Consider the following 24,032-nt stretch of genomic DNA (forward strand, 5'->3'; position numbering starts at 1 on the left):
GCGCAACGCTGATCCAAGAGTAATAGTTAATATAGCTTAAAGTATGAGTCTAGAATTTCAAGAACACTTGGGCAGAAGTTGCTTTCAGCTAATTCACTTCATGGGTGATAATGTTTGATGCCGGTGCTCTTCTTTGGAAACATAAAGCACTATATAGAGATTAGTTAATTAATCCTCCCAACACCCCCATCGAGCAAGGCTTTGGGGCAGGGACTGTCTTTTTTTTTTTCCTCTATTTGTCCAGCAACTTGCACAATGGGATTCTTTCCTATGACTGAAGGTACAGCTACAAGGGAAGCAGAAACCCTCAGAAGCAAGACGCAGAGCCCAGGTCTACAAACTCAGGTTCATGCTGTGATGCTTAGAATAGCTGTTTAGACATATGGGCTTGGACCCACCCCCACCTAGGCTTCACAGCCTGAGCTCCAGCCCAAGCTGCAACAGCTGTCTTTAGCACTGTAACATGAGCCCGAGTCTGTAGACCCGGGCTCAGAGACTGGCTGTTGCAGGTTTCTGCTTGCCGTGTAGAATACCCAAAGGCTCTTAGGAGCCACCACAATACAAATAAATAATACTCCCATTTTACAGCTGGAATACAGTGCATCTGGGCCAAGATAACACAATGCGTCAGTAGCAGAATTGAGATTAGAAATTAGAGTTGCTAATCCTCTCTGCTCAGTCCATTAGATCAGAGTCTCTCAAAAGGGTGATTAGCTAATGAAGCTCCAGAGAGCATCATCAGAGACAGACATTTAACCAACAAGCTCACACCACGGTGGATGCCAAAAATTAGCCTCCTAAATAAGCTTGGTCTCAGTTTCAAAAGTATTTAGTGCCCACTGTTTGTATTTCAGTTAGATCCCTCTTCCGCCTGCAAACTCTTATAGCAACAGTGCCTGAGCCTACTTGGCCAATGTAGAAAACTGCAGAGGTCAGCCTTTACCAAGCCCTCCTGAAATCTTGGCTGATCCTGATGAGCATGCTGCTCAAAGTGCTTGTTCCCATCCTCAGCTCTTCTCTTGACTTTTAATTTTGGGGCTCCTGACACTGCTCCATGAAATACCCCTTTTTATTGTCTGTGGTATTCTCTCCCATCAGTAGCTCCTCACTACCTGACATTAATTTCTTGTATCCTGCTCTTAGGAAGCCTATTATTTTTTTTAGTAATTTTACTGCCACAGTTCAATAGCTCATGATTAGACTGGGACTTGTAACTGTTGTAATACCAAGTTGCTTTCCTCTTTAATTTGCTTTAAAATGTTCATTGTAACTAAGTTACATTGCTGCATAGCTACTATAAAAGTATACTTTAACACTTGCATTTAATGTCTACTAAATATTGAGATCAAATTTCTCATTCGTATTGTTTGCCTGAATAACTAGTTTCTAAACACGAAAGTGTAGAAAGGCCTTCAGAAGCCACTCTTGTATTTTTGTATAAAATACAGCTGGGTCATTAGAGTACCCCCTTTCCATGGTTGGAGGATCTGTGGCACAGAGTGGGATAATAACTGCCATTGTCTCCCTGTGTAATCTTGAGCACCTCAAAGTGAGTAAAGCACCAGGAGTCCTGACTCCAACACAACGATTTTCTCAGGTGGCCGAAGTTCAGAAGTATTGAGCATGAAGCAGTTCCCACTGAGGTCATGGAGCTGAGGAGTGCTCAGAACTTCTGAAAATTCAGCCACTTTTAGGCCTAAGTGTATAGTTAGGAGCCTGCTTTTAGGGTTTTTGAAGATATTCTCAGGCTTGTGTAGAACTGCTTGCCATTACCTCCTTTCTCTCTCAGCCACACTTGTGAATTTGGCACTCAGCTGGAAGTGTTTTTATCTCAGATTTACAAGCATCCTTTTATGGAAGTCCCATGGTTTTTGGCATAGATTAATGGTTCAGAAATATAACCCTTCACTTAAATAAAAAATCCTCAAATCTTATTTGGTAATGGACTCCAAGAAATCTCTTAGCAGCTTCTTGAGTGGCAAGAAAAACTAATGATCCCTAGAGAGAAAAACACTAATGCAAGTATTAAACCATGCAACTGTATCTGCAACTGATTTGCTGTTTTGTTTCTCATAGCACAGGTGCAGCAATGATCAATGGTTCTCAACATCCATCTTCATCATCATCTGTCAATGATGTATCTTCAATGTCAACAGATCCAACATTGGCCTCTGATACTGACAGCAGTCTGGAAACATCTGCTGGACCTCTGGGTTGCTGTAGATGACTACTTGGTCTTTTAGGGGGGAGGGAAGGGGAGTCCTCTAGTCATTGATAGGGCACCTTTAAGAAAATCAGTGGTATTATTTTTGAGTGTTTTTTCAAAAATAATTGTAGGATTCATTTTAAAGTGCTGTAATTTTAAACTGTAAGTTGTGTTAAAAGCAGCCACAAAAAATGCATTTTTTTTGCTGTAATTAACTCTGTAAAATATTAAACCTGATAATTGTATCATGGTTTTAAAAAATCTGCATATTTGCTTTACTATTATGCTGCTGATCTTTTTTTACTGAATTTGTAAGATTTGTTTGATCAAAGCACATATTAATGTTGTCTCTACCGTATCATGTATTATTTAAGATTTTATAGGTTTTTCAATTTTTTTTATTAGAATTTTTTCCAACTGTTTTGTTCATGATTATCCTTCAAAGTTATATGCTTGGTCACTTGTCTTACCCATGTGCAAGAGAAAATAATACATTGTAGCCTGTTATAGCTTTGAGTGTAGCTACTGGAGTGGTAGCAGTGAACACAGAATCCTTTAATTCTGTCTTCTTGCCTATAACAATTGAATAAAAGCAGCAGTTAGTGAGTTTCATTAGGAAAACTGTTTATGACCCTTGGCAAAGTTACCTCATCTGAGAGGCAATATAAATATAAAGCAAAGCATATCTTTATAGCTGCAGAAGTATCCAGCCTGCCAAAAGGAGATGGTGGCAGAACTGTGGCATGCTGAAGCTTATGATCTCAAGGAGGATACTTCATGAATAATACATTGCAATGCAAATAAATTGTTTACTTCTACTAGCTATTAGGCTGTTTTTGTACACACAAAACAAGGTATACCCAGGATATCTAGATTGCCAACAGGGAAATCTATAGCTGTAGTTCTGCATACACATAGCAGGTGGTTCTTTGGCATTTAATTTCCTTCTTATTTTCCGTGTTAGGATAGAGCAGTTCTATGTTGGGTGTATGTATGGAAAACTCCAGCTTTTTGACCACTCTTTCTTCACCCAAAGTAACTGATTCCTGTAAACCAATCACTGGTGGGAGAACCTCAGGTTGTAAGATTTCTATAGCTAATGCATTGAGAGCAATATATGCCATGATAATGGGGGGAAATAGCAGTGCTGGATAAATAGTTTTTCTCTTTTACTTCACTGTCAGACCAGCATAGCAGAAATCTTAATAATGGTTCTTTTAAAGCCATGAATATTCAGTATCTTTAAGCATTGAAGCCCCAGCTGTCAATGCTCTTTTTAAAAAAACCAAACATGTAGGTCAGTTGCTAAGTAGTCATGTAAAATGGTGCTGATCCTTACAGAACTATGTTAACTGTTTACATTTTATATTTACAGAATGATTTGTGTGTAACTGACTGACTTTGTTTATGAATGAGTAAAACAATCATCCAGAGTTTATTCCTTTGAAAAGTGCAGATTTCTCAAGAACCTAAACTATATTGATTGCCTTGTGTAGATAAATATTTTGTGTAGTAAATTAAAATGTGAAAAGGGATTTAAATTAGTGACACCTACAAAAATGAACTTTTAAAAGAAAAGCACAGGAGTCTTGCCAGGCACAAAGCCTGAGAGAATGAATAGAAATAGCTATTGAGATCATCCAAGAATGAAACATGCTGCTCAATGTCTGTTCCTTTAGAATTTGTTGGATAAATAGAATAAATATTCTTTTTAAATTTATAATTGGAAGAGGAAAAATTGCCTTTACCCACTTTCTTCCCCAATTGTTTTACTGTTTTCAATATCTAACAGAAATTAGACTTTAAAAAAAAAAAAGACGGGGTTGCAAGAAATGGTAATGTCTCCAAGAAAGCTGACAGTCAGTTGTTAAAGTGCAAAGTTTTATTTTTGTTGCCTGGCTAGACCACAGGGAAGTGATGGTATGTAGTTTTGCTGTTCTCACTTATATCAGATATTTCAGTAGTGAGCTTTAAAACACACACTTAAGGCAATTATTTGTACTGTATGTTACCTAAAAGCTGATAGGCCACACGATGGGGATTGGAGCATAGCATACTTCTTCTTGTTGTATTTGGACCAACAGGGCAGTTTATTTTGTCTATTGAATTTTAAAGGTGACATAAAGCCAACCGTATTTAGTCCTATATTACAGGAGAACATCATTATATAGACCTAGATTATGTGCTGGTACACTGGTGTATACATCCAGAGTAACTCAGTTACAAGCAATGAAATTACTCCTGGTTTACGTTAGTGTAACAGAGCAGAATTTGGCCCCAGTCATTCTTGTTTTAGCTAAATTCGGGAATGGTCGTCGTCTCTGGTATGCGTGCACCCATCTTAGAGTCCAGTTCACTTAATTGCTCTTATTTAAGTGCTCTTAAATGAGTTTTAGTAAGACATTTTATTGGCTCCTCCTCCCCTCTTGTCTTCGATTTCTCTAGTGCCACCCACAGTAGGTACTGAAAGTGAAGAGACCATTCAGAGAGCAAGAGACCACTTCAGTCAGAATGGAGCATACCAGCACCCATAGTCCTCCTGGGTCCCACCTTTCTAATAAGTATTCAGATTATTGTGGTCTGTATTTTATGCAAATTAGGTGCCCATTGCAGGCTCCTGGCAAATTTCCAGTGAAGCCTGCTCAGCCAGGAAAAGTTAGAGCTCTGCAGTTTTAAACCATTGCAACAGTTTGCTAGTCTGAATTCTCTTTTTAGTCAGCGAAATTCATTTTATATTTCAGGGACAATTGCGTACGGATGCAAACAGTAAGCAGGTGGCTAGCTAGAATTGTCCTGTCCGTTGCTGTTCTCACATTATGTAGGTAGATGTCTAATATCCAATACATGTTATACTTTCTGATGTGCTAAGTATCATTGAACTTGGTTTATTATTTTGATAAATAGTTCCATAATGTTTCCATTGCAACAGTCCTTGCTAAAAGATACACAGCTTTTCCACCTCTAGGATTCCAGCTGCAGTCTAGCCCAGACTAGTAGGCCTGGTCTACAGTGGGGGGGGAGCGGGAGATCTATCTAAGATACGCAATTTCAGCTATGAGAACAGCGTAGCTGAAGTCGACATATCTTAGATCAACTTACCTTCCATCCTCACAGCGCGGGATCGACTGCCACGGCTCCCCCATTGACTCCTCTTCTGCCTCTTTCCCTGGTAGAGTTCCGGAGTCGACGGCAGAGCGTTCGGGGATTGATTTATCGCGTCTAGACAAGACGCGATAAATCGACCCCTGATGGATCAGTTGCCACCCACTGATCCGGCGGGTAGTATGGACGTACCGCAGTGAATGAAAGTGACCCACATCTAATGTCCTATGTAAACTGAGGTGGACGCCGCCCACTAAGAACTGTAGAATTCTCTCACTTTCTGACTAGTTGCAACAAGTCCTAGGACTGAACAGACAACTAGAAGTGGGTCCTTCCAGGTCAGTATTAAACACTGGTGGGAGAAGTTTGTACTGCCTTTGCCTTTGCTCCTACCCGTTTTGTGTGTTGAGGACTTCACTCAATGCAACACAAGGAGCCAGACTGTCTTTATCTTTCTCATCTTATATAAACTTCTGTGTGTTTAAGTCAGCTGAAGTCCATTTAAATCACACAGCAATACTGATTGGTTCAATAACCCTATATGCTTGGTTAGGCTCAGTCTCCACCAATTAACTAATTCAGGTAAATGGCCCAATTTTTTGACCCAGGGTAACTTTTTCAGCTTGGGGATCTAAATTAGAAGAGAGTTGCTGTATATGGGATAGCAGCTTTCATGGTATAAATCCCCACAAAACAAAAGAATAGCTGTACAGATTATCTATGAAATGCCAAGGAATTTGTTTAGGATAGAGCAAACCTTGATTTTACAGGTTATGGTGACAGTGCCCTCTACTGGTATACTACATAAGTAAGTAGAACAATGAAGTTAGATGTGTAATAGATTTGTAATAGCAGCATTGGCCCCCAGATGAACACATTCCAAGTTAGACTGCAAGATCTAAGCACCTGACGGGTCAGGCTCTAGTCTACACATGACTCTGCTGGTCCCACACTAAACATACAATGCACACATGACAAACTTAGATACACTGCTGTAAACCATCAAAAATACTAGCAATACACATGAGCAGTTCCTTACACACCATATTTCAGACACTGTCAACTCAGAACATTTGGGAGGAAGAGAACATTCCAGTTTGTGTCTGGTTTTCATGACTTGAGTCACTGAAGTAGTAGTCCAGGATGGGCTGCCAATATCTGAGTATTTTTCTAACCTGCTTTATAGCGGTTTCTTTTATTGTGTTAGCATTTTGTATGTTCCCGTTAATGTTTCAGTTGACCTACTTTTCCCTGCGTAGTTATAGTAAGTTGGAAGACTGGAGAATGGAGATGAATTAGAGGTCATCTGCATTCTTCAATAAGGCTTGAGAGGTTCTGAATGGAGGAATATGCTGTATTTGTAACTCTTCAAACTTTCCAGCTCACTTAATTGCTCTGATTTAAGTGCTCTTAAATGAGTCTCAGTAAGACATTTTCTTGGCTTCTTCCCATCTTATATTTCTCTGCATTACAGAAATTTTCTTTGACAAAAGTTAACTTCACATATTTCCACTCCCACTGCTAAAAAGTGAAACGAGTTTATTATTGAACTACCTCGCACAAATTTTCTCTGCTTCCTCGAGTAAATAGAGCTACCCTTCTCTATTGGAGCTACCCTGAATGTGAAATAGAAAGTACATTTCCCTTTTTCAAAAGCCCAACCTATCGGCCAATGTTGAGACAATATCAGTAAGTATGTATCATGTATACTTCCCGTACAATGTTCATGTGTAATATATAGCTCACGTACAATAATGTACATCCAGAAAATTGTGTTAGATGTAAATTGGTGAATTTATTACTGTAGTCTGTTTTTTGTAGGTAAAAATAACTTACTAGTAATATCAGTCCATCCTTTACATTTTACAAAAGGAATAATTCTTGGTAAGCTTTGCATACAGATGAATTACTTTTGTAGGCCCAATATCTAGTCTATTTTTGAGAGTTCTTAAACTTTTAACTTACTACTAAAGTTGAGCAAAACTGGCTGAATTCTCGTGATCACTCCTCCTGCCCCCCTGAAGTGCATTCTGTCCTGGGAAGTGTGGAGGGGAAGGACGCACCTTTTAAATATGGAAAAATTACAGTTAGTTTTCTTTCCCACTTGCCACCCTCCCCTCCCCTATTCCTTTCTACCCCTTCCCAATAAGCCATTGTAGGGAAATACTGAGATCATTGTGGTTTTTATCATCCATGCCATTGGTCTTTACACGTGCACCACTGGAATGTATACATTGTTATCTAGTATGTCAGTTGGTTATAATGATATTTTAAATAAAAAAGGATAAAAGTTGTTTGATGACCACTCTTTAGTTAGTGTTTCTTCATTGCAGCTCTGGGGCTCTAAAGCACTACATGGTGGACTTCATAGGACAGTTGCCATTTATTTACCTCAGTTGTTTGGGGGAAGTCTCTGTTCTTCATGGTGGGTATGTCAGCCTGCTTGAGTGCACAGTCAGACCTGTCCGTCACTGGCAACAGGGGAATGCACCATCTCGTCCCTCTCCCACCCATTTTGGCTTTCTCAGCACTCCTTCCTCTCCCGAGTTCCAGTATTGGAGGTCAGAGATCTGCCTGCTGGTGTGATTCAGGCTCTGATGCTCTGCTGTGGCCTCAGACTGCATCTACCCCTCCACCGCACTGTCCCTGCACTTGGCTGGGGAGAGAACCAAAGGCATTTCTGCAACTCCTTCACCCTCTTCTGTCAAGTGTCTTGTAAGGGAACAGCGTCTCCTGTTGAGTGGGGAGAAGGCAGTGTGTCCTGGTCAGGGCTGGGTTGGAGACATTGGATCTGAAAGGCTGGCTCTGGGGGCAAATGGTTCCTCCTCCAGAGGAGTGACACAAGATGGTCATGCAGCAGATGGAAGGTGGCACTTGCAGGCATGCTTCTGACTGGAGTGGACACTGGACACAACACAGACCCTGATGCTGGACAGTGCAGTAAGGGTCTTTGGGTCCCTGCTCCCTCCACCTGCCACCCCCTCTAGCAGGCTTCCTGGGGCTTCCCTACTGTTCTCCCAGGCAGCGGCTCCAGGCATTCAGGCTCCCGTTCTAGGCAAAGTAGGCCCAGAGCTTCAGGTTTGTGCAAGGCCCATTCTCACACTCCAGCCCACTCTTTGGGAAGCCCAAACAGGAGAGGGGACAGCAAGGCCTGCCTCTTTGAGAGCATCTTAAATATTCTGGGTGCCTGGCGCTCCCTGCAGTGCTGTGAGAGATCCCTGTGATGGTGCCATGGGAAAGTCAGCATATGAAATCGGTCCCCTATCTTAATGCAACTCTCTGCTTCTCTCGCACACCCTGGGAGAGTTATTTAAACTGAGAGATTTCTTACAGCCACTGCTGTATGTCTATAATGGGGAGAGTATTTCCAGAGGGAAAGGTGCCTTGTAAATGTAAATTACCATTAATCTAGGCTGTGTTACCTGAGTAAAGTGTATGGGGACAGCTGTATTAGCGGCATGTCCCCTGAGGAAACTCTGGTAACTTAATGATGACTGCTGTTTAATTGCAATAGCATTAGAATACATTTTTAGCAGGTGCTATGTACTTGACTAATGTTGATAGCCAGTGTGACAATCTAAGCTCAGCCGGAGGCTTTGGGTATAGGTGACTTTGGTTTTCGTTATATCTAGTCAAATAGTTCCAGTCAGGGAATGTATGTGGCTGTGCTCTAGCTGAAACTTTGGTTTTGCAATCCAGCTGTGCTTTGAATCCTTGGAGATTGTAGCATCTGCTGTTGATTTTATCATGTGTGCTCTCCCTTCAGCTCCGGCTAAAATGTAGCTGGGGATGGGGAGGGTGAAGGGGGGCCTACTGGCATCTGACAAAGATCCCGTGTAAATTTCTGCTCTGATCTCAGTTCATTAACAGGCTGGGCTTCTCAATAAATCTAAAGAAATCTTCAACAAGAAGCGCATGTTTATCTTGCCACTTTGTGTGTGGGTTCTTTGGTTTAGAGATTTTTTTCCCCTTGAATATAACAGGTTCTGCTATAAAGAGAGGGGATAGATTCTTGCATGAACAATAAGTCTTGCTTTTTTGGGGAGGGTCATAATTCTTCAAAGTATTAAATGTGTTTAAAATGTCCTAATTCCAGGAGTGGCTATTAGTGTTCTAATGACCCTGCTTCACACACTAGAAACATCACAAGCAAAGAACTGAATAAAGTCGTTCTGCCACTGGCTGTCTCCATTCAGCCCTGAGACCCAAGGAACATTCCTCCTTCCTGAGTTGCAGCCGCTTGGCTTTGTTGCCTCCTGCAGATTCCTGTATTTGCTTCATTGTTAATTTCATTTCCTGCCTCTCTTCCCCTCCTGCCCCATTCTTGCCTTTGTGCAGTTGCCTCCTGTTTTAGGTGTGGGTGGAAGGGAGTTTTGTGCATGGGATGGTGGTCAAGGAAAGCTGGGGGAGGGCGCACTCCATTGCAAGGGCAGGCCTGCATCTTTTGGAGTATTGTAACAATGAGTTTGTCCCTTATGGAATTGGCTCCACTCACCGCTGGGCCAAAGCCAGATAATTCTTTGGGGGTTGTCCTAACACAGGGTCATCACCTGCATGAGAGTCTTGATGACGAAGGGGCAAAACGCTTCATGAAGCTGCTGCAGCTGTCAGCATGAAATAAATAGAGCTGTTGGCTCTTCTGCCATGTATGGATACCCCAAAAAATTGAATAGATCAGGCTGCCTCCTTAATGTCCCTGGAGCATGAAAGCCTAGAACAGCAGCCTCATGCAAACCTCAGCAGGAGCTAATCTTCCCCACGCTCCGCCAGTCTGTAGATGTTTTTTTGTGGTAGGGTCTTGGCTCCAGTAGGCACAGAGGAATGCATGGGGGAAAGAGGAAGGAAATGGTAGTACCTCCCTAGGTGCAACACCACAGCTGTTAGATGGCATAGAAATGCACAGAAAAAATGCTGCTCCTCTTTCATGCATGCTTTGTTCAGACGTGAATGCTAACATTGAAATTGTCATTGTTACGCTTCAGTGTTAACACCCACTGAACAGCTTGTCCTGCTAGGGTTCCAAAGGGCCTGCAGCCTCTGACAGATGCTGCTGCAGTGGTTAACTGCCTGACTGAACTGAACGTGTTCTGTGCAACCGTAAGGGTTAGCAGCATCTTTACCAATCTAAAGTGCTGTATAGGGCCTGGATAGTAGGCAGTAAACAGAAGTTTATGCACATGGTAGCCAGCAGGGGACAGTATTGGCTTCCTGAATGCCTTGTCAGCCCAGGCTGACATGTGTAAGTAAAACCACCACTTCATGTAACAGGCTGCTATGCAGGTGCCAATGGAGGAACTCTGGATGGCTGGGTGGTTTGTGCGGGATTTGCGAGAGACAGCGTCAGTTCCCTGCTCTGCCGTAGCCTTCCTATGCGACCCTTGACAAGTCACTTAGCCTCTCTGTTCATCAGGGCAGTGTGAGGATAAATGCATGAAGGATGGGGCAGTGCCAAGTTACTGCAGTGATAGGGATCATAGATGTAACTTAGACAATTTGGTTGCTATGTCTGTGGATCAAGTGCCATCGAGAGGAAAAATCTCCAGCTCACATTACTGATCAGGTGAGCTGGGCAGATGCAGTGGAGAGGTCTCCTTGATTGTTGCTGGAGATGCTGGTATCTGTAGTCTTCCTGCCCTTGCTGTCTAGTCACAGTAGGGATTTGTTTTATGATAGTGTAGGAAAAGTGGCCTGAAATGATCAAGGAGCCACTTCAAATGTTACATATACATTGAATTTTTTTTAAAAAGTGGATCCTAATTCCCCTGGGTGTGTGTCAGTTGGCTTGAATGGAGTCAGATGAAACAATTGCCAATGCCCTGCAGATGGCAGGCTACTCCCAGGAACAAGCAACTGGCTGACAGTGCTTTATGGCACTGCGCTGGGGCAGTGGCTGGGTGTGAAAAGGCCAGTGCTGGCAGGGGAGGGGTGTGTGTGACTGTTTACGTCAGCCACTTCACACGGAGCTATGTTTTAAAGCAGCAGTTCTCAACCAGGGGCACACAGAGGCCTTCCAGGGGGTACATAAACTCATCTAGATATTTGCGTAGTTTTACAACAGGCTACATAAATAGAGCCCTGCGTGGGTACAAAATTTATATCTGCATCTGGTCTGCAGATATAAAGCAGATAGCTGCAATTTGCAGGGCTCTGTGCATAAAAAGCACTAGCGAAGTCAGTAGAAACTAATATTTCAGACAGGTACTGACTTGTTTATACTGCTCTATTGAAATGTAAGTACAATAAGTATATTCCAATTGGTTTATTTTAAATTCTATGCTGAATGGGAGTCAGCATTTTTTCAGTAACACTTTTGTATTTGTATGTCTGACTTTGTAAGCAACCAGGTAGTTTTTAAATGAGGTGAAACTTGGGTGTACACAAGACAAATCAGACTCCTGAAAGGGGCACAGTAGTCTGGAAAGATTGAGAGTCACTGTTTTAAAGTATCCACCGCAGTAACAGAACCTGCCTTCCTGCCAGAGCCTAGCAAGGTTTGAGTGTTTTGCAGAGAAATGGGTTTCACTTTGCTTAGCTCATTTGCCATGTTTGTCACTGTGGGAAGAAAGGGGAATGATGCGATGGATGTGCAGTAGGTGCACATGAGCCCAAAGGAAACAAAGCACCATGGCTTAGCTCATGGAGAAAAGCAGGCCTCTGCTGGTTCCAGGGGGAAGGCTGGGATGGCACAGGGGCAGCTAAGTGTAATCCATCAAGACTTGGAACAGCCTGGTAGGGAGAGGAAACTCAAGAGCGTGATATACCCTGGGCAGCTCTGAAAATCCTACAGCAGCCCCAGCACTGGAACTCTAGCCCAAAGCATCCCTAGGGCTAGCTCACCCAGCCAGTGGGGGCTAGGGATCCTGACCCCCTCCTTTTAGCCTCCTACGCTGCCAATTTCTCCCCTGCGGGCTACTTAAACTGGGAGGCAGAACAGAGTGAGGAATGGTGCCGGTTGCACCCAGCCCAGGGGAGCTCATGACACAGCAGGTGATGTCAGTGCCAGCACTAGCATGCAGGCTGCACATGGTTCTGGTGTCAGGCCACACAGTGTTGCACTGCAGGGGCAGTTGAGCCCCCCTCAGTATTGGTTGAAAGCTGATGCTAGTGACCTTTCTCCATGTCTTAGCAGAGGGGGGTGTGTGTGTGTGTGTGTGTGTGTGTGTGTGTGTGTGTGTGTGTGTGTGTGTGATAAAAACCTCCTTGTTAAGAGCCACGGACACCCCCAGGCCTGAACAGATTCGTCACCTCTAGCTCAAGAGTGGGATTCCCCAGATGAGAATTGGGATAAATCGGTGAGGAACAGAATCTTTCTCTCGTATTAGAGTTGTTGAGAGAATAGAAGCCTTCAGGTACCTTTAGGCCTATATTCAAAACTGTTCTACCACTGTAACTGCGCTGGTAGTTTCCAAGCTGTGGTCTTTAACTACCAGCGGCTTATTCATTTAAAACAGAGCAGCAAGGAGGTTAGAAATCTCTCTCTGTCTCTCATCTCCCCACGCTGCGCTCCATTACTGCAATTATTGGTAAAGTCATTATTTCAGAACAAAGAAGAGAGAAAAGCCTGGCTGCAGAGGACGCTTGTGGCCAGATGTGTTTAGTTCAGGCTCCAGGGGGGTTGCCCCTCCAAGGTATTTATTTATCACATATTTTATCAAGTCACATTTGGTGCAAACAATAATATTTAGAGTCATAGTTTTGGCACGGCAGAGTTGGGGGGGATTAGAAATTGGGTGACGAAGTGTCAGCCTTTCAAATGCCTTCAAGTGCTTGTCGGCTAGTTTTGCAAAACACCTTCATAAAATAATACCCAGTACAAGAATAAGAACTTTCACCAAGCAGATTTTTAAATAAATTTCATGAAGGATGGAAAACCCGCCAAGTTCAACTTGATTCATCACATGAGCTAAAACCGCGGCCATGCTAGTAGTGTCATCTCTTCCCCAGGAACTGGCATGCTCCTTCGGCTCCAGCCTGCCTGCAGCTCGCTTAGGGCATGGCAGCAGTGGTGGGAGCAGTGCTGTTGTCTGTGACACAGTCAAGCCAAAGGCAGTGACAGAGTTGTCCCTTTGACATTAGGAAAGAGAGGCCCAGCCATTTGCAATCTAGGGTCTACAGTTTCAAGCATTGCCTTTAGCACTCAGTTTCCCTGATAGCCCAAATACTAGAGCATCTGTAAACAAACCAACACGGCAAAAATCCTTAAGAGCAGGGACTCTCTGCCAAATTACTCATGATGCATGAGTAACCCAGAACAAAATGACCTGTGCTGGAATTAAAAAATGGTGTCCTCCTGCTTCCTTTACTTCGGCACGTTAGCTCCCCGGCTTGTAACAGTCAAGTTTCCTAATGTCGAAAAAAACTCTTCCATTTCTGTCTGCAGGAGCTGGTTTCTCTTTTCAGCATCTTCACGTGCACGCTCCGAATTCCTCAGTTTGATCTCCAGCATTGTGTATTTCTTTCGCTCCTGGTCCAACTCCTCTTCTAACCGTGTCACTCGTTTTCTCAGTTCAGCGCTTGTTTCTTCAATTCTTAAAGCCAAGAGAAAACAAAGAGCATTTTAGTCTCTTGACAACTGCTCCACTGATTGCCATGAAATATACAAGTTTGCCATATGACAGCCAGAACAAACATCTTACGTGATACCATCAAAAGTGGGGTTTGTTATGGAGGTACCAACTATTAACTCAGGAGGTTACATTAAGTTGAGTTTTGTATGTTGATCAATGGTTCAACCTCTCTTTTAGGTATAAAAAAAGACAGTGTCCTCCCCACACTTACAGCACTGGCTTTGTGGGCAGACAATCAACCTGAGAATTTCCAAATCAATCCATTCACTAGTTAGAATTAAAATTAATTTCAGCAACTCTCCTCTTCCTTCATACCATTGCTTTTCCTTGTCAAGATACCCTTTAACTTACAGGAATGTAACCTGCATTGGAAACCAGGAGTTCTAGACACTTCTACTAACTGGCATTATTAAGTCTATGTTCTTCAGAACCCTTATTAAGCAAAGACTCATAGCTCTCTACCCACTGATGGGAATAGAGCCCCAATACCATTCATTTAGTCATGCTGCCTCTCCTGCAGAAATATGCTCTATCTCTAACACAGGCCAGCTCACGTACAGGTCACCCACTGCTGACTTGGGTATAGCATAGGGTAGGGGTCGGCAACCTTTCAGAAGTGGTGTGCCAAGTCTTTATTTATTCACTCTAATTTAAGGTTTCGTGTGCCAGTAATACATTTTAACCTTTTTAGAAGGTCTCTTTCTATAAGTCTATAATATAAACTAAACTATTATTGTAAATAAGGTTTCAAAATATTTAAGAAGCTTCATTTAAAATTAAATTAAAATGCAGAGCCCCCTGGATCGGTGGCCAGGACCCGGGCAGTGTGAGTGCCACTGAAAATCAGCTTGTGTGCCGCCTTCAGCACACGTGCCATAGGTTGCCTACCCCTGGCATAGGGCATTATACATCTCCCTCTGGTGACAGGTTCATGTGACAGAGAATCCTGGTGCTTCTGACCAAAGTAGGTCTGAGTGTTGCTCCAGTAGGTGAAACATACGCTTTAATGCTGGAGTTTAAATCTTAGTGAGGGGGAGAGGAGTTGAAGTTGTACAAAGAAATTTACTTTTTTAAAGGCAAAAATAACTCTAGGAAGTTACATTAAAAAAAACCTACATCAGAAGAACATTGCAATCGCAAAATCAAGAACTCAAAAGGGCTAGATAGCCTATACAGCTTATGCCTAATGATCCAATCTTTAATTACATGATCACTGATTGGTTTTTCCTACAGCATACCTGCCTCAGTCAGTGCACAGGATGGACCTGGCTCTGCAAATGAAGCAGATGTTTAATACTTTTTTTATCCTTATTTAACATGGCCCCATCTGTCAATCACACTGCACCAGCCACATCTTGCTCAGACCACAAACTAAATTATTTCCTCAGTGGTGTTTCTAGGGTATCTGGCACTAGAGTAGAGAGTGCTTCGCCAACATCAATGAACTTCTCTTCACAGCACCTGTGGCTCAGGGAGGGGAATAAAACTCTTCTGTTACAGAAGGGAAAACAGAGACAAACCATAGGGACTTATCTAAAGCAACACCATGAACCAACATCCCAGACAGGACTGGAACTCAGACCCTTGTGAATCTAAACCCTGTGCCTCAGAGTCAGGCAAGCACAATGCTTGGCTTTGGGATCATTATAACTGTCACCATTCAGGGTACCTGCACCTGTATTTCCCCTCAGTGCTGCAATATGGGCACCCACTCTCATGCTTCCGGCTCCCCAGCTGTCACCTCTGTGAGGAGGAGACCTGCATCTCGCTCCCTGCTGACTGAGGTGCTTCCAGGCTGCAGAGACAGGCTGCCCAAGCACATCTGTTTGCTTTCTCTTCAGAGACTGATAACAGGGATTGTTAATACTTCGAGGGTACCACATAGTTCTTCCTGTGCAAGCCTATTTTATTCTGAAGACAAAAGCACTACAGACAAAGCATATTAAAAGCAATAGAATAACCTACACGCATGCAAATGAGGTTACCCGAGAACTCACCACTACTCTATCGGGGGTTCTGGCAAGAGCAGTCCTTCAACTTTCACCCTCAGGGTTTCCTTTGTGGTCACAAGTTCATCACAGCTTCTGCTCAGAACAAGTTTAGTCCACCCTTCACAGAGTTCAGGGACTCTGATGTGGCATTTCCAGGAGCAGGTGATTAGTATCAAATGGGTTTTCCTTTCCGGCCCAGCTTCAAAAGGGTAGAGTCCAAGTAGGCTATTTGCATAGCCCTCACCCCCAGCTTTTTCCTAAGAAACCACTTTACACACATTGTGCCAGAAAGTCCTTTAACAGTCTTAAAAATTTACATTAGTCAAGTCCCTAGAAAAATTACATTCACTCCACCACTACCATGAACAAAGGCATTTTCAACACCAAGACATCCAATCCAATCCAATCAAGCTTACCTGAACTCCACACAGTTTGTCCAGGATATATAAGATACTGGCAGTCTGGTACAATAACAGCCCTATGATGGTTTTGACCCCTAAGTTATCAACACATTCTCTGAGCCTTAACTCTATCGCCACTACATTTGTGTCTGGGAACACAGTGGCCTATCAGTCATCTACCTAGTAGACTGCAACCCAGGGCTCCTTATGGGCCACCTTTGTAGCTTCATGTGTGTGAGTTAAACTCCAGCCAAGTCTCCTCGGGTTGGATTGACAGTTGCTCACAGGTGTATTTTGAAAGCTCTTCTATGCAAAGAAACAAAGCTATTTCAAAGCAGTTCCATCACCTCCAGCTAAGGATCACAGTCTTGCTGCCAGCACCTCCCATCAAAAATAACAGACAGACCTAAGAGTTGGCGAGGACACTAGTCTTCCTCCACAGCCAGATGATGGCCAACCACTGGCACCCTTTCTGTTTCCTACCCAGATGGCCCCAATGCCAAGGAAATCTTGCAGGCCACTGCCTCACTTGATGAACTGATTGAGTGCTGGCCCGCTGGAGGGTCCTACAGTTATAACTGGAAATGTGCACCTATGTCTTGAAAGAAATAATGGTCCAAACCAAGGCAGTTCTCCTACCACCCAGCAGATTGGCTAGGAAGAAAATCCAGCTTCTGCTTTGGAAAAGCCCTGGAGAATTTAGAAGAAAACTAAAACATTAGTACATTGCCAATTAACACACACACAGCCCCGTGCGATTCTATAAGACAGCTGAACAGCGAGGGCTAAGAGTCTCATTCTCAGCTGAAATTCTATAGCTTCTGAGGGGTTTACAGAAATTACTCTATTACGTTTCTATGCAGCCCTATAGCTTTCATCCCTATTATATTCTGCAGGATGTTTCCATTAGGAAAGAATCTTTCCTGGAGCCACTGCTATGCAGTCCTGCCTGTAGCTGTCCTTTTACCACCTGGCTAATTCTAATAGCGGGAGCCTGATCATTATAATACCCGCAAATTGTTCTGGAAAAGATTGCTCACAGGGCAGCTATAAAACCTGCCTCCTTCTGACTAAGAGTGAGAGAGAGAGAAAAAAAACAGGTAAATAGCAGCCCTTCCATCAACAGGGACTCCTGTCCCTGCCCCTGCTCCAGGCAGTGAGTTCACACACACTCTCAGCTTCTCTTTGTGCCACAAAGTAAAAACGCAGAATCCTTCATTAAAACATATCTTGCTACTGAGATGGAGCTCTGAGAACCACACAAGCACAACCACCAGCCAGGAAAGAGGTTTTTAGACAAATGGCTTTAATCCACCACTTTTTCCTAAATAAACAAAGCAAGAAGCCATAGCCAAAATTAATCTAATTCGGCCAGGCTGCATGCCCACTTCTGCAAGCATGAGCCACTGCCTCTTGCAGCAGTGGGCACCCAGCTATGCAAATGGTTGCAGATGCACTCAGAATGGGGGGAGGAGGGGGCACTCAGTCACCCCCAAGGCCCAGGCAGCAAGGCCAGCACTCAGTGTAGACTGGCAGCCAGTGCTTTGACTCCACACGCAGCACTCAAGAGTGAAGTCAGCTCAGCCCTTTCCCAGGGGAGTTGTGCAAGGTGAGTTAGCACTGCCTGAGATAGCATTCACTCCTCTACCTTTACCTCAACTTTGGTCTGTCTAGTGGGGGAATGTGCTGCTCTGGGTGGCTGCTTTCCCCCATTCCTAGGCACCCTCCCATTTCTGTAAAGGGAAATCGTGTCTTTCTAATCTATTAGAGTTCTTTGAAGGGGTCAACAAACATGTGGACAAGGGGGATCCAGTGAACATAGTGTACTTAGATTTCCAGAAAGCCTTCCTCACCAAAGGCTGTTACGTAAATTAAGCTGTCATGGGATAAAAGGGAAGGTCCTTTCATGGATTGAGAACTGGTTAAAAGACAGGGAACAAAGGGTAGGAATTAATGGTAAATTCTCAGAATGGAGAGGGGTAACTAGTGGTGTTCCCCAAGGGTCAGTCCTAGGATCAATCCTATTCAATTTATTCATAAATGATCTGGAGAAAGGGGTAAACAGTGAGGTGGCAAAGTTTGCAGATGATACTAAACTACTCAAGATAGTTAAGACCAAAAGCAGATTGTGAAGAACTTCAAAAAGATCGCACAAAACTAAGTGATTGGGCAACAAAATGGCAAATGAAATTTAATGTGGATAAATGTAAAGTAATGCACATTGGAAAAAATAACCCCAACTATACGTACAATATGATGGGGGCTAATTTAGCTACAACGAGTCAGGAAAAAGATCTTGGCGTCATCGTGGATAGTTCTCTTAAAATGTCCAAGCAGTGCACAGAGGCAGTCAAAAAAGCAAACAGGATGTTAGGAATCATTAAAAAGGGGATAGAGAATAAGACTGAGAATATATTATTGCCCTTATATAAATCCATGGTACACCCACATCTCCAATACTGTGAACAGATGTGGTCTCCTCACCTCAAAAAAGATATACTGGCACTAGAAAAGGTTCAGAAAAGGGCAACTAAAATGATTAGGGGTTTGGAGAGGGTCCCATACGAGGAAAGATTAAAGAGGCTAGGACTCCTCAGCTTGGAAAAGAGGAGACTAAGGGGAGATATGATAGAGGCATATAAAATCATGAGTGATGTGGAGAAAGTGAATAAGGAAAAGTTATTTACTTATTCCCATAATACAAGAACTAGAGGTCACCAAATGAAATTAATAGGTAGCAGGTTTAAAACAAATAAAAGGAAGTTCTTCTTCACACAACGCACAGTCAACTTGTGGAACTCCTTACCTGAGGAGGTTGTGAAGGCTGGGACTATAACAATGTTTAAAAGGGAACTGGATAAATTCATGGTGGCTAAGTCCATAAATGGCTATTAGCCAGGAAGGGTAAAGAATGGTGTCCCTAGCCTCTGTTCATCAGAGGATGGAGATGGATGGCAGGAGAGAGATCACTTGATCATTGCCTGTTAGCTTCACTCCCTCTGGGGCAACCGGCATTGGCCATTGTGGGTAGACAGATACTGGGCTAGATGGTCCTTTGGTCTGACCCGGTACGGCCGTTCTTATGTTCCACCTCACCTGTTATCCACCCAGATGTTTTGCTGAGGGGATACATAAAAGAGTTAGATTTTGTTCCTCCCACATGCCTGGGGCCAACTTCAGCTCACATGTGCACAAGTCCCTTGGATTGGGATGGGAGCTGTATGCAGCCTGCTTGGTTTTGAAAGGAAAAAACTCTCTTCAGAGATGAGATGATTATAAACCACTCCAGCTTGGAAACCAGCGTGTGCAGAGGCCCAGCAACCTGGGTCTCAGTCTGAAAGGGACCTGATGGCTGAGGAAAGCAGAAATGACCATTTCTCTGTGCATCTTTGAATGGCTAAGTCACAATCATAAAAGAAAAGAGCAAAGCCAGATTTCCAGCAAAGGGAACATCTGAGCAAACACCTCCCAATGTGTGTGTACACACAGCCCACCTCATCACCACCGAGGGAATCCCACTGGGAAGAACTCCCAACCCACTTCCATACCCCAAACCTCTCCCACAAAACAACTTCAGTCAGTCTCAGACTTGCTCTGAGCTGCTGGGGGCAAGTGGTTGCCAGGCAGCACATTCTGGGGCACAGATTCAGCCATTTTGACCCTGTGTCTACGAAAGCCAGTGGAAGGCCTTTGCCATTCACTTGCAGAAAACACCCACCTTGTTATGTTCTGCAAAACCCTCCCCCTAACTTATTAACGAGGAAGACAGATATTTATTCTGAACATTAAAACAGCAGCGAAGTAAATGACTGCCATCCCATCTTATAGAGAAATCCCAACGCGGTCAGTGGGCTAAACAGATACGAGAAAGGGGCACTATGCGAAGATCCCAATACAGACAAGACAGCCCTAAGACAGACTGGTGGAGCCAGTGAGCTACTTGTAACACACAACAAACACCTTGACTTAACGCTGCACCATATCTAGACCAATTTCAATCTGTGTGTTGTGTGTGTGAACAGCCCCAAGCATGAGAGGGGGTCCTGGCCCATGACTAGGGCTCCTACCCACCATATACATAATAGCACAGTGAATAAAATCCAGAACAGTGTTACTTGATACTTCTCAAACACCCAGGGTCCTACCACTTACAAAAACGCAACACCAACTATTTCTGGACCTACTAGTGTCTAGCACCAGACACCTGAACATATAGCTGTGGTTCTGCAGGGCCTGCTGGGTGACCTTAGGTAAGTCACCACACTGCTCTGTGCCTCAGTTTCATCAGCTGTAAAACCAAGATAATGATGCTTACCTCCTTTGCAAAGCGCTTTGAGCTCTACTGACGAACATGCTACATAAGAGCTACATGTATAGAACAATACCGCACCCTCCATCAGCCTGTGTCTCTTGTATGCAACAGCACATTCAAGTCTTGTAAACTCCCTTATGTATTTCACATGCATGCTTACCTATGTGTTTACCAGCAAATATCCCTATCACTCACTCACACAGACACAGACACAGACACAGACACAGACACAGACACAGACACAGACACAGACACAGACACAGACACAGACACAGACACAGACACAGACACCATTCTGATCCTGCAGCTCCTACATTTGTGCGTCCTGAGAGACTCTCTCCTTGAGGCTGCAGAAGGTGTGTATGTGCAATGCCTGCAGGACTGAACTGTATACAAGGGCTACGTTTTCAAACCAGCATGTGAATTTGCTCAGGTTGTGCCCACTCCCACATCTGCCTGCAAAGACCAGGTGACCAAGCACCTGGGTACCTTGTTTGAGCTCTCAAAGACCAGTTCATGTGCACAGGGACGGGTCACTCATGGGTGTGTTTGCTCAAAGAGGAGACCCAGCCCAGAATGTCTAAGCTTTGAAAGTACAAGAACTAAGTGGTAAGTAGGGGCTGGTCTAAAAATTGCAACTGAAACCCATTCTCGTCGGCAAATGGGGTTCTGTCAAAAATCACATCCCCCGCCCGCCAAGAAAAGATGGATTTTGGTGGAATTTTCCACTGGTAATATCTTAACCAAACCTTTTCTTTCAGGCTGGGCTGAGAGTCTTTGCGTCAGGGTGAGCTGCCACAGTGCCTCATGGGAGTAGTAGTTCAGGTGCCGCATGCCCTCTTTCCTCTGCTGTGGGCTAGTCTCTCCAGCTGGACTACATCCCCCATGAGGTCAACAGACTGAACTAAGACCCCTCCAATGTCCACTGAAAATGACAAAACACTGGACTTTCCCACAGGATGGAAATCTCACTTTTCAGCCGTGGCTAGTTGTAGGAGATTAGAGATGAGAGCAAAGCTGGAACCAGCCACCACTGAGCTTTGGGGGACATCAAATCCAGATCTGTATCTAACCTGCACAGCCCCTTCTCCTAAGCCAACCTCAATCCCCACACTGCAGCTCAGGCCCACTGCGACAGAGCTGGGTCTATTCCCTGTTTGGAGCAGGATTGTGTTGCTCAGACAAGGACAGTGCTGCAGTGAGAGACCCCCGGCACAGCTAACAGTTGTGTTACCTTTTGATACTAGACTCATACTCAGTCCTCTGTTTGCTCAGTCCTGTCTTTAGCTCTGAAACCAGGCTCTGCAGCGCCCTGGAACATTTGGCTGAGTCTTTGGAAGCAGCTGCCAGGTCACTCTGCTCGCTACAGCTGCTGATGCACATTTCGAACCTCTCCATGCTGTTCTCCAGGTCCACAGTCTTGACCTCGCTCTGCGACAGTGAGCCCTGAGTGGCCCATTCCGTTTTGAGGGAGCTTAAAGCAGAGGAGTCACTGGCCCGGCAGGCTGGGCAGCTGCTGACAGAATCAACGACAGAGATCTCACAGGACGAGGTGGACCAGGCGGTGCTGGCGACGCTGTGTGCACTCAGGGAGAGGCTGGAGGAGGGGACGTTGTCGTAGGTGGAGAGTCTTTGGGATGAACCTGAGTCTTTCACCCGCTCCCCAGAGGATGTCCGGCGGTGGCCTCGGAGAGAGTACAGTCCATTCATCAGCCAGTTCCCACTGGAGGGTAGATTAGGAATGTCCAAGGATGAACTACCCAGCTTGGGGCTGACAGACCTTGCCCCCTGTTGCCGGAAGGAGTACTTCCAGGTGGGTAATGTCTGCACCCTCTTGCTGGGGCTAGTGGCAGGCTGTGTGGCTTTGCTGCCGTGCTCCTGAGGGGCGTTTTTCACCAGCGAGCTGGGCATAGCGTCCGGCGCCATGGCACTGCTAGAAGGCAAGTCAGCAGGGCTGGGGGCACTCTTCTCTGACCTGCTCTCCTCCCCATCTTCCTCAGAGATCCACTCCACCATGCTGCGCTGCAGCACGGAGCGGGCTTCAGGCTGAGCCCCGGCCGCATCGGCCTGCGAAATGGCAAAGATCTGTCCATGTTCACTTATCAACACCGTCATCAAGTGCTGGATCAGTGAGGTACCTGCGGGGAGAGAATGGAGGCAAGTTCTTAATGTGAGAAACGAGAAGGCCTTGGATATTCGTTTCCTGTCTGTAAGAAACCCCTGGGCTCTCCAGGACAGGGGCATGTCCTTGAGCGCCAACAACAATGGGTCTGTATAAGCAAAACATAACAAGGACTCTGGCCACCTTTCCTTCAAGGACTGCAGAGGGGGAGTGAGTATCATTGTTCCCATTATTAGAGAGGGGGGAAATGGGGCACAGAAGAGCCTGATCCAGACCAGTTACCACAATACAGATCATTAACTCCCACTCTCCCCTGCCCTAACCACTACACCATGCTTCCTTGCCTGTTAAGCAAAGAATCCTGGAGAAAGCTTGACACCAGTGTAATTTTCTCGTACATTCGTTAGGTGGATGGGTGGATTACCATATGCAAGCAGAACAAATGGCTTTCTGCACCATTCAATCCAACTACCTGTTTTTATACTTCTGTTTCAAATGGAATTGTTATGATCTTCAATCCTGTCCTGAAGTGTTAAACACCTGTGATGTCCCAACCTCGGAAGTGGCTTTCAAGATAGACAAAAAAGTCACCCCTAGTTTACATAACAGTTTGGAAAGTGCCATAGAAATAAGATTTTTAAATTACTGTGGTAGATTCATTTTTGGCATAACTCTATTGACTCAAGTTGAGTTACCCTACTTTAACTCATCAATGTTGAGCAAAATACTCTGTGCAGACTGTCAGAGAATTAATAAAAGGCCAATCCATAAGTGAGTTCTAATTGTTTTTTCAGCAGTGAAACAGAAACTAGTAGAAAACACCACTCATCAAGCCCATGACAAAGTATTTTCTACCATATATATTAGAAAATCGCGATCAACAGCAATTTCATTAATTACAGTTTCTCTTTTTTGTTGAAGATCAATAAAGAATAAAGCCAAAATTTTCAAATATGGACACTTAAAATACATACTTACAACTATATTTACAGGATCTCAATAAGAGGTCTGACATTTTGAGATGTTGAGATCCTACATCTTCTACTGAAGTCCACAGGAGATGGGAGAACTAAACACTTATAAAAACTGGACTGCTTCTTTGGTACCTAAATACGGATTCAGGGCCCCAACTTTAAAATGGGGCTTTTCTCGAACACAGAAAACAAACTGTTTAAACGTATATTGTTAATGGCTCAGAGTATTTCTCTGTATCTCTTTACACACACAGAACCTAAAAACAGCTATACTGGGTCAGAGCAATTGGTCCATCTAGCCCAGTATCTTGTCTGATGGCAGCCAATGCCAGATCCCACTTCACTCCTTGAGCTGAA

General features: G+C 44.1%; 2 protein-coding genes across 9 annotated transcripts in view; one reads left to right on the forward strand and one right to left on the reverse strand.

Moving 5' to 3' along the window:
- MAPK8 (mitogen-activated protein kinase 8) overlaps positions 1-7,602 on the forward strand; it is a 118,800-nt gene extending 111,198 nt beyond the window's left edge. For 3 of the 4 annotated variants that reach the window (XM_050960231.1, XM_050960230.1, XM_050960232.1), the window contains exon 12: positions 2,082-7,602. In XM_050960231.1, coding sequence (XP_050816188.1) covers positions 2,082-2,227 — 146 coding nt within the window. In that variant the 3' untranslated portion in view covers positions 2,228-7,602. Of the gene's footprint in view, positions 1-2,076 lie in introns of all 4 variants that reach the window. The other variant, XM_050960233.1, reaches the window with a different exon arrangement.
- A 5,299-nt stretch (positions 7,603-12,901) lies between these two features.
- ARHGAP22 (Rho GTPase activating protein 22) overlaps positions 12,902-24,032 on the reverse strand; it is a 265,828-nt gene continuing 254,697 nt past the window's right edge. For all 5 annotated transcript variants that reach the window (XM_050960123.1, XM_050960124.1, XM_050960125.1 and 2 more), the window contains 2 exons: positions 21,814-22,717; positions 12,902-13,836 (listed from right to left, as the gene is read on the reverse strand). In XM_050960123.1, the coding sequence (XP_050816080.1) occupies positions 13,608-13,836; positions 21,814-22,717 (1,133 nt within the window). In that variant the 3' untranslated portion in view covers positions 12,902-13,607. The remainder of the gene's footprint in view (positions 13,837-21,813; positions 22,718-24,032) is intronic.

Source organism: Gopherus flavomarginatus, chromosome 6, assembly GCF_025201925.1.
Source record: "Gopherus flavomarginatus isolate rGopFla2 chromosome 6, rGopFla2.mat.asm, whole genome shotgun sequence".
In the NCBI taxonomy this organism is placed as follows: Eukaryota; Metazoa; Chordata; order Testudines; family Testudinidae; genus Gopherus; species Gopherus flavomarginatus.